Raw genomic sequence first — 10,955 nt, forward strand, 5'->3', positions numbered from 1 at the left:
AGTAAAATTTTAATACGAAGATGGGCTAAAGGGAGATTAAGTGGAACTAGTGAAAGCCAAAACTAGGTGGAAATATGCCACGGCCGAGCGGAGAATCGGCACTTCCTGGCCAGACAAGCACCAATTTCCCAGAACATCGGCTTCTAAGCGACCAGCACCCAGAAACAGAAGTCCGATACGACCGCAGACATCTTTGAACTTAGGAATGTCCAGAATTTCACGTTACACAGTGTAGGAACTCTGGCTTTTCTTATAAGTCTTCCGATATCGGTAAATCTAATATACACCCTGGATGTATACAGGGTGTCCAGAATTGCTATCAGTGGCCATTTATAAAATACAGGTAGTATTTTTAGAGTTAGCTGGAAGTCGAAAGAGTGTTAAGCCATTTCATATCCGACCACTATACCGGCAGTAATTTTGGAGTCGGCTGGGTGTCAACAAAGAACCAAAGCCGTTACATATCCGACCACTATACAGGTAGTAATTTATGAGTCGGCTGCAGTGGGAGTCTACCAAGCGTTAAAGCCTTAAATATCTAACTACTATACCAATAGTAATTTTTGAGTCGGTTGGGAGTCAACAGTGCTCTTAAACCGTTTCTCATCCATTTACTGAATGATTATTATTTTATGAGTCGGCTCGAAGTCGGTAAAGCGTCGAACCTTTTCTCAGTCGACAACTAACTGAGCAGTTATTTTAGGGTCGTCTACAGGGGTTGAATTTCGACTGCTTGGCTTTCTACAGACTTTCGCCGACGCATTGCCTACTTTGACTCCTACCCGACTGAGTCGACTGCTAGCCGACTGTAAAATGGAAAGCCTATGCTACTGCGGACAGTCCCGTTTATGAGACAATTTGGGGCTGCATAGCTTATAAGCACACACGCTCGTAACAGCGTAGCGGAAAACGCTATTATAAAGTTATCCATATAGGGTTGCTTAAAAAACCTTCACCGTCAAGACTAAATTTCAATGAAATAAACGATTCTAAGCAACTTACTGCCTAAATTTTGGAAAACCTCCTATGGGAGTATAACAAAATGCTTCTTTAGTTGAGTATGAAACGATGATTTAAAATCAAATTTCGGGCCACAATTTAATTTTCCAAAAACGTACTCTTTAAAAATATTGAAACGAAATATTAATTTTTATCGATACGACTTTTACTTGGATGATAAATCGTTTGGATTTTAACATTCTGCCTTCTGCCTTTGGGCAAATATTTGGAGGTTTTGGAAGTAAACATGGTACCAAAATTGAATTGTTTTAGCGAAACATTTTATGTTAAATTTTGATAAGTTGAAGAGATGATTGGCGTGTTTGTCAAAGTGGCCAGTAAAAGTGACCACTTAATCATGACTAAGTTAATATTTTGGACAACGGAACTAGACATTTATTTAACCAGTAAGCTGTTGACAGAACTGAATTGGCGTTTTAAAACAAACCTTTTATATTTTAACGTACAGCTCTTTTTGTTACAACGTAACTATTTTGCAAATGTTGAACATTTCCCATTACTAAATTCATTACATGAGACTTAGGCTGGCAGAAGAAAACACGAATTTTGAAGGAATTAATTGAACTTCGAAACAGCTCTCTTAGATAATTTAAAATAATCAAAATAATACATTTAAAAAATAAACGGATTGAGATAAATATCATACCACCACAATTGAAATAGTGAGGATAGGAGCTCTTCCGCGAAATTTCGCACAAGCTGAAAATTAACTCCTCTTATAGCGAAATTGTGAACATGACAGTGAGTAAATGAATTAATGGGTTTCAGCTAAGTTAATACTCAAGGCATGTTGAAAAATGGGTTTTGAAATTACCTGTTCCTTTTTTGTTAACTTGATTTTAAATTGTGTTTAGTTGAATTTCTAAATTGCGTTTAGAAATTCTAACCTGTTCTTATGAGAGATTTTTTGTGTAATTTTGTTATAACAATTTTGTATTTGCGCGTGTTTTCAATGTTCGGGTTCTCGTTTTATGACATTTCTGTACTGCGCGTATATTTCAGTGTATTTTGTATGGAAATCGCTATTTTTGGGCTTGTACTATATTTTGTTTTTAAAATGGAAAACGGAAAGCTTTGGGGATTTTTGGGCTAGCGCGAAAAGCCATTGTGTGAATTTCGGGGGAAAATTTGTTAATCCGTGTTGGGACGTTGACGAGCGGCCGTTGAGAGAGAATTTAAATCTCAGTGGTCAGCTAGTTTGGAATGTCGTCAGGGCCAAGAAAGTGCAGAAAGACGCTCGGTTTCCCAATTCTCGGAAACCAGGGTTTTTTGTGGGGAAATTTGGAGGGACGAAAAGAGGATCTTTTTCGTCAGTTGAGGTTTCAAATTCGATGCGAGCAACAACCGCGCTGGGAAAATATTAAGATTTGGTTCGTAAACCCTTCTCAAACTCAAGTGTTTTTCATTACTATTATTAAACGATTTTGTATTCAAATTCGACTTAATTCAATTTTAATTATTCCGAAAATATAAGCTGCGATAAGGTTATCGTTTTTCAGTCGGCGGTAACTAATAAATTATTAGCTCTCTCCTTCGGTTCGACCCGGGACTGTTAAATTATTACATCGTTGGTGCCGAAACCCGGGATTTCGAAATAATTATCTGTGCTGTGCTGAATTAATAACGCGTGGAAAATGTCGTCGGACGAACAATTTATTCGTTTAGGGACCGTGCGTAAAACACTTAAATCCGCGCTTACCAAGTGTGCGAATTCGTTGGAAGCTGAAATAAAGAAACCAAGTCCAGATGAGGACAAATTGGAGACTGGGATGGAGCTGCTGGACTATAAGCTTAAAACACTACGGGTCAAAGATGAAGAACTTCAAGAGCTGCTGGAGTTGGCGAAACTCGAAGAAGACGAGCTTGCGGCGCTAAAATACATTGAGGGAATCATCTTCACCAAAAACAGGGTGAAGAGATGTTTGGAAAAAATCAAGAAGGAATCGTACCCTTCAAGCCGGAGCATTTCACCGGACAGACGCGGCGGCGAAAGAAGAGGACCACCAATCAAGCTGCGGCAATTGATAAGTTTTGCTATCTTAAAAGTTACGTAGAAGGGGCAGCTGTTCAAGCAATTAGTGGGTTAGATTTGTCAGACGCTAATTACGCGTCAGCGGTTAAAATTCTCAAAGATAACTTTGGCAAAAGAGAGCTTATCATAAGCGCGCACAAGAGTAATTTGTTAAAGTTGCCGTCAATGCATAACGCTACGGACATAGAGGGTTTGAAAAAATTGTAAAATGCGTGTGAAGTTGAAGTGAGGAGTCTCGAAGCTTTAGAAGTAACTGACGACCAATATGGTACATTTTTAGCGCATATCTTAACGGGGTTGTTACTCCCGGAACTGGTCATGTCTTTAACTCGTTCTCACGCCAGTGAGAGAGAATGGAGAGTAAGCGATATCTTGTCGTTCATTAAAATGGAAATCACGTGTCTCGAGAGGGCATACGCTGGAAGGCGCCCGCCCGCGGGAAATAAAGTTAATTCTGAGCGAAATAGTGAACGAAATAATATTTCAAATCGACAAGAATCGAATTCAAAACCCCCCCATCCCCTCCGCAGCGTCTTTGAACGTGGGTGCTAGGGAAAATTTAACACACAACAAGAGTTTTACCAGTAATAACAATGTAAATGCTAACCATAAGCCTACACGTGCGTGCCCTTTTTGTGAGAGTACAGACCATTTCCCCGATTCTTGTGTTAAATCTGTCAGTGAGCGTAGGGGTATTTGTTTGTCGAAAAGAATGTGCTTTAGTTGTTTGGGGGAGCGACATCGGGCCAGCAATTGTCAATCTAAATATTGAAGGTGTCGTAAATGCGGTAGACAACATCACGCGGCAGTGTGTGAAGAGGCAACAAATAACCAAAACGCGAATTCAAATCAATTCGGGTCAACGGGGCCAACTGGTTCAAATCACGCGCCATCAAACGGGAACGGGAGTGCGGCGATCGCCACGTGTTCATCGGTAAGTCAAAATACGAGAGAGGGAATCCTCCTCCAAACCGCTCAAGTTTCGGTCACAGGCGCGGACGGAAACCGGTATCGGGCGCGCGTTCTCTTCGACGGCGCGAGTCACCTCTCTTTCATCCGAACCGAGCTATCGGAAAAACTGAACCTAGAAGTCATCGGTCAAGAGCAAGACGGAATTTACCGTTTCGACAGTAAGGACGAAGGCCCACTCACGTACGCGCGAAAAAAAGTAAAAATCGAGCTTAGCAACGTAAACGAACCCGAGAAACGGCTGTCTATTATGGCGCTCGAAACTCGCGGAATATGCGGAGCGGTATTCTCAGTGCCAAGCGGAGAAGTACTCGGAGAAATGTCCAAGCGCGGACTGAAATTAGCAGACACGCCGTCAGAAGATAAATGCCAGAACAGAGCGAGCGAAGCGGTTGACATCCTCATCGGAGCAAATTTCATGTGGGAAATTATGAACGGAAATCAGGTACGCCTAGGGAAAGCTACCATGGCAGCGGAAACTTTATTTGGCTGGACCATACAAGGACCTACGAGCGGAAGCGAAACAATAGGAGCGGAAACGGTAGCGGTAAACACAGTAGCAGCTCTACACATCGGAGTAACCGAGGATGAACAAATCACCAACCAACTAAGCAAATTCTGGGACCTGGAGGCGCTAGGGATGGTAGACGGCGCAGACGCTTTAACGAGCGAAAACAGCGAAACTATAAAAAACTTCGAAAGAACAATCGAGAAGAGGAACGGACGCTACCAGGTAGAATTACCGTGGAACCGTAATAAACACAAACTGAGCGATAATTTCGAAGTAGCACACAAGCGAACAAAAACCTGCTAGAAAAATTGAAGGTCAATCCAAGCCTATAACCAGGTGATCCAAGAGCAAATTCAATCGGATATAGTCGAAGAGGTCCAAGAACCCAGCGTAACAGAGGGACCTGTCTACTACATCCCACACAGACCAGTCATTCGAGAGGGACGCGAAACCACCAAGCTGCGTATCGTTTATGACGCTTCGTCACACTCAAAAAATGCGCCATCTTTAAATGATTGTTTGGAGCAAGGGCCAAATTTATTTCCGGAACTTTTCACCGTCCTAGTACAATTTCGAGAGAAGAGCATAGCGCTGACAGCCGACGTGGAAAAGGCTTTCCACCAGATCGAAATCGCGGACAAAGACAGGGACGCCTTACGGTTCCTTTGGGTTAAGAACATTTCCAATCCGTACGAGGAGGGACTCGCAACCTACAGAGAGACTCGGGTGCCCTTTGGCCTAAACTCTTCGCCTTTTCTCCTGTCGGCTACGATCAAATTTCATGTTAAAGACTACAAGAGTGATTATCCGAACGCAGTCGAGACCTTAGAAAAGAAACTCTACGTGGACGACATGGTAGCTAACGAACATGGTGAGAAAGAAGCTGTAACGTTGGCCAAAGAAACGTCAAAGATTCTCGGAGATGCGAGCATGTATCTCAGGAAATGGAGGAGTAACAGCGCAACAGTCAAAGAAAATTTGGAACTCTCTGGAGCTACTGGCAGCGAAACGGAATCAACAGAGCCTTGCAAAGTACTAGGCCTTTCGTGGGTTGAAGAGAGGGACAAGCTGTCTATAGACGGAAGCGCGGTAAACGAAGCTGCATTGAAAAAGCTAGACTCGAAACGTTGGGTGATCAAGGTCGTAGCGTCTATTTTCGACCATTTTCGATAAGGGGCAAATTCCTATTCCAAATTCTATGGAAGAAGAAAAAATCTTGGGACGAAACCCTTCCCGAGGACGTCAAGAAATCTTTCACCAAATGGTGCAACGAGCTACCAGAAATAAATTCCATAGAAATCCCACGATACTATTTCATTGGATGGTCAGACATCAGTAGGAGCAGAGTTGAGCTACATTGTTTCGTAGACGCCTCGACTCGAGGATACGCGGCAGTCGTATATCTGCGTTACTTGGACGACAAAGGCGAACTTAGGACATCGTTCGTCGTATCAAAGGCGCGCGTCGCACCGAAACAAGAAGAAACAAAAGAAGATACAAAGCCAAGACAGACTTCGACCTTACCCAGATTAGAGCTGATGGGGGCGGTCCTCGGAGCGAGACTAGTGACGCATCTTCTGAAAATATTTTCTTTCAAACCAGCTGCAGTGAAGATGTGGACCGACTCATCTATCACTCTATATTGGATCAGACGCGCAGTGAATGAGAACAAACCGCTCATTGCAAACCGTGTCAGGGACATTCAAACGCTGACCGGATCGGATTGTTGGAACCACTGCCCCGGAAAGGAGAATGCGGCCGACTTCCCGACGCGCGGGAAAAACTGAAGGAATTGACGAATAACGAGCTATGGTTCCACGGTCCACACAGGTTGAGAAAGTCTGGACAAGAACCCGCAAGATTCAGGATAAAGGACGAAGATTTGAACCTTGAAACGATTCAACAAGAGAGACGACCGGTCAAGGTTGCCCAGATGATAACGGCGACAAATATTCCAACGACAATACTGATGAAACTAGAAAACTACAGTTCTCTGAATCGGCTGTATCGGATAACCGCTTTGGTACTTCGAGCGTGGACAAACATGAGAAGGAAAATTAGGAAAAATGGGCCGTTGACTTCTGAAGACATGTTTGAAGCAGAAAAATATTGGGTAGCTCGCGCACAACGAGAATCGTACTCCGAGGACATAAAAAATCTCGAGAACAACAAACCAATATCTAAGGATTCAAAGCTACTCACACTGAACCCTAAACTCGATGATGGTCTGTTCAGGGTTGGAGGTCGTCTGGGATGTAGTAAATTAACCTATCGAGAATGCCATCCGTGGGTGTTGGATCCAAATCATCGCCTATCCGAGATGCTGGCGAAATACCACCACGAGCGCCTTCTACACGCGGGAATAAACGACACGCTGGTAGAAATCAGAGAACATTTTTGGATTCCGAGAGCGCGACAAGTCACCAAAAAGATAATTCATCAGTGCGCCAGATGTAAGATATTCAGAGCTAAGCCTTCGCAAGCGGTAATGGCTCCCCTGCCCTCGTCTAGAACGACATCGTCTCCACCATTTGAAGTATCCGCGTTCGATTTCGCGGGTCCTATCTATATATATATATAAAATCTGATGATTGTATATATATATATTGGTTTGTTACCTTCTATGCACGCCCAAGATAATTGTCCGATTCGCACGAAATTTGACCTGTGGCATTGTGGCCCCTGCCGTCAGGTTATAGGGGCGTCTTGAGATTGCTAACCTTCGTAGTTTTTGACCACGGGACCAATAACCGGTGACCACAAAACCGAAACCCCTGACCTCACGCTGTCAAGAGGCGCGGGTATTAAGAGACACGGGAGTTTATCTCTCTGGCACTAATTGCCTCACTTAGCTGTTGCATGGCAGGACCTTCGGCCCTTTTCGCTTGCGTTCGTTCTCTTTTCTCAGCCCACCCCCTCCCCTCTCTAACTGTGTCACGCAGACTCCTTTGCCCGGGCCGTATTCATTCCACGCATACCCATAATACCAAATGATATTCCATTTGATTTTAAACGCCTGCAATTTCCAATCAATCTTAGATTCGCAATACCCATTAATAAAGCGCAAGGACAGTCACTTAAAACTGTGGGAAACCCATGCTTTATGTGGCGTGCTCAAGAGTTGGAGCTGCAAATAACCTGTACATACTTACCCTCAACGGAGAAACTAAAAATATTGTGTACAAAAACGTTTTTTCATAATTACATCTTAAACTAATCAAAGAAATTAAGTATATGATAATATTACAAGATATGATATTCTGCACTATTAAACGTTTGCAATTTAAAAATACCTATTTACTATTTAAAAATAAGTTAATTTGCATATTTAAAGTAAAGTGAATTTCGTTCCCGTTTTCTAAACCCGAATTTACTCAACTAGCTGAAAGCACGGCCGGAGGCCGTGCTTCTCAGCTAGTCTACACTAAAAAAGGGAGCAAGTGCTATATTACACTTTTCACATGCGCAGTGACCAAAGCGGTCCACCTCGAAGTGGTATCGGATTTGACAACTGACAAGTTTTTGATGTCCTTTCGTCGATTCATATCGCGACGCGGAAACGTTCACGCGATTTACAGCGACAACGCAAAAACATTTAAACGCGCGGACGCGGATCTCGTTGAACTTTGGAAAAATAATAAGTGTCCGGAGGTTCAAGATGATTTCAGCGCAAAACGCATCGTCTGGCGTTATATTGCCGACCGCGCTTGTTGGTGGGGAGGCCTCTGGGAGTGGTTAGTGCGCAGTATAAAGGCCTCTCTCAGGAGAGTGATGGGCAGGGTAAGTCTCTCAATCGAAGAAATATGGACGTTACTCGCGGAAGTTGAAGCGGCCATAAACTCGCGACCGCTTACTTACGTCTACCACGACACTGCTGAGCCCGTGCCTCTGACCCCCGCTCATTTTTTGGTCGGTCAGAGGTTAACAGTGCTGCCTTCACAAATATTTGCAAAAATGGATGTGCCAAACGCTAATCGTGTAGACTTAAAAATTAGATTAAAACATAGACAGAGCGTTCTAGAACAATTTTGGACTCGATGGCGTATAGACTATATGTTAGAACTCAGATCGACACATCACAGTACAAAGTGTAATCCAACCCCTGAACTCAAAGTGGGAAACGTAGTTTTGATTAAGGACGAAAAAATGCCACGATTAATGTGGAAAATGGGAACTATTTTTGATTGTGTTAGAGGCCGAGACTACATAGTCCGGCCATGAATGATAAACTTTCAAACGGCATCCAGCTTAGACGCCCGGTCCAATTTTTATACCATTTAGAGTATAATTAATCGACAATTTGTAACTGTTGGTTTGTTATTTTGTTTTTTTTTGACCTTCGTCAAGGGGCGGGAGGATGTTGAAAAATGGGTTTTGAAATTACCTGTTCCTTTTTAGTTAACTTGATTTTAAATTGTGTTAAGTTGAATTTCTAAATACACGAATGAGAGAATGGGGCCAGAAATTTTTGGACGACATTTTATAGTTTTTTCCGACTTCCGTTCCTAAAAATTTGTCTGGCAGCATCGATTTCCGGTCAGATTAACGATGGCTGCGAACGACTCTGTCGTCTGTCTCGCGGATTCCAGCTGCAAAGGCTTAAATGTTTTGAATGATGTTTCGGATTCCAATATTATAGATAATAGGTTAATTTTCCCAATTGTTGGATACAGCAATTCCGTAGAAGAAGTACCCAAAATTAGCCTAGAACATATTTTAGCTTATTATAGCAAGAAATCGAAAGCCAAGCGCCAGTTCGAGAGAAGTTATAAGTTTTCAACTGAAAACTATATAACCAGTGGATCTGTGCAAACTTCATTCAACAGGTGTGTTCTATATTATTTTATAACTCTTAGTAGTTTATTAAACTTAATTGTAATATGTTAATTTTAGTGGTTCAAAAATCATATATATAAAAGGAAAGTGTTACCGAAGTCAACGAAAAAGACTCGAACCATACAATCCAATGGTTGCGATTAAAACATCAAACCCAATTCAAATAACGGATGGATATTGTGAGTGTAAAGCGGGCACAAAAGGAACCTGTAACCATGTGGTGGCTTTATTAAGGCTTGTATCTCTTTTAAAAGAAAACAATTATAACCATGCACCACCGTCTCTCGCATGCACCGAGTTACCTCAACAATGGAACCGTCCCCGAGGAAAGAGCGTACAACCACTTAAGTTGCACGATATAAACTGGGGAGCTCCGAAAGAAAATGGTTTTACTCCTGATATAACGAGTAGACTTTATGAAGCTCGCAGGTTTGGTGAACGAAATGAGTCAGGCTTAAATGACGCTGTAAAAAAGCTACAAGATGATCTCCGCTCTAGTGGAGATAGTTCTTTCGCTGATAGCTTGGCACAAAATTATACTGAATTAGAATTTGAAAAAACTCAATTTGGTAGAGCTCCGAGGGCATCTACGCTAAGTTTACAAATCCCGCTAATAGAAGATGGGTTTTCATTCAAATTTTCAGTGGATATTAAAGTCAAAAATTTTAAGGAAAGAAAAGTTAACTTTACTATTCCTAGTCAGCTTAACGATGCGGATTGGACGCTCCAAACTCACTATCTACCATTAACAGAAGTGGAGCACAAAATATTAATGGTAAATTTAAAATTTACTAAAAAGTAATTTCCTTTTAAACAAATATGTTTCGTTACTTGTAGGCAAATCAGGTCAGTGGTTTTGAGGCTACTTCCATTGAGAGAGACACCAGGAGCCAAAGTGCTTCTAATTTGTGGAAGGAACATAGACGAACTAGGCTCAGTGCATCCCGGTTTGGAATGGTAGTCAAGCGCGTTAAAGCCTGGTCAGACAAAAGTTTAGGGGATATTGTTGCCAGTAAAGACCTGAGTAAAATACCCAGTGTAAAATACGGAATCACAAATGAGCCAATAGCCATCGATAAATATTTAAATTGTATGAGAAACATTGGGCATGATGTAATAGTTAACTCTTGCGGGTTTATTATAAATCCAAATTTTCCCCATCTTGGAGCTTCGCCAGATCGAATTGTTTATGATTCTGCAGAAACACCAAGCGTGGGTTTAATTGAGGTAAAATGTGCGTACTCTTATAGAGGTAGCACAGTGGAGCAAGCTCTAGCCGACAAAGACTTCTATATGGAGTTAAATAATGGTAAACCAAGCCTAAAAACAAAACACAGACACTATGCTCAAGTACTTGGACAATTGGCAGCTGCTAATTTGACTTGGTGTGATTTTGTGGCTTACTTACCAAATGGATTAATAGTAGATAGGGTTCATTTTGATGAAGCAGTGTGGAATGAAATGAAAATTAAATTGGATAGGTTTTATTTTGATCAAATGTTGCCTTATATAGCAAAAACTATGTAGAATTATTATTTTGTAAATTTTGCATTTTATTTCATTTGAAATATTAAAAAAAATGGCATT

General features: G+C 41.8%; 1 protein-coding gene across 1 annotated transcript; it reads left to right on the forward strand.

The window, feature by feature from the left end:
- Positions 1 to 4,271: 4,271 nt before the first annotated feature.
- On the forward strand, positions 4,272 to 9,964 carry LOC149957444 (uncharacterized). Its single transcript, XM_090167035.1, has 6 exons — positions 4,272 to 4,754; positions 4,869 to 5,621; positions 6,229 to 6,985; positions 9,172 to 9,358; positions 9,426 to 9,874; positions 9,942 to 9,964. The coding sequence occupies exons 1-6, from the start codon at positions 4,272 to 4,274 to the stop codon at positions 9,962 to 9,964; spliced, it is 2,652 nt and encodes an 883-aa protein (XP_090023161.1).
- The last annotated feature ends 991 nt before the right edge of the window (positions 9,965 to 10,955 follow it).

Source organism: Leiobunum rupestre, chromosome 2 (assembly GCF_980474605.1).
Source record: "Leiobunum rupestre chromosome 2, qqLeiRupe1.1.hap1, whole genome shotgun sequence".
In the NCBI taxonomy this organism is placed as follows: Eukaryota; Metazoa; Arthropoda; class Arachnida; order Opiliones; family Sclerosomatidae; genus Leiobunum; species Leiobunum rupestre.

Coding starts and splice junctions, on each gene's coding strand:
- LOC149957444 (XM_090167035.1), top strand. CDS start 4,272: ATGGCGCTCGAAACTCGCGGAATATGCGGAGCGGTATTCTCAGTGCCA. Junction 4,755..4,868: donor AGAGGAACGGACGCTACCAG/GTAGAATTACCG, acceptor GCCTATAACCAG/GTGATCCAAGAGCAAATTCA. Junction 9,359..9,425: donor GTGCAAACTTCATTCAACAG/GTGTGTTCTATA, acceptor TGTTAATTTTAG/TGGTTCAAAAATCATATATA.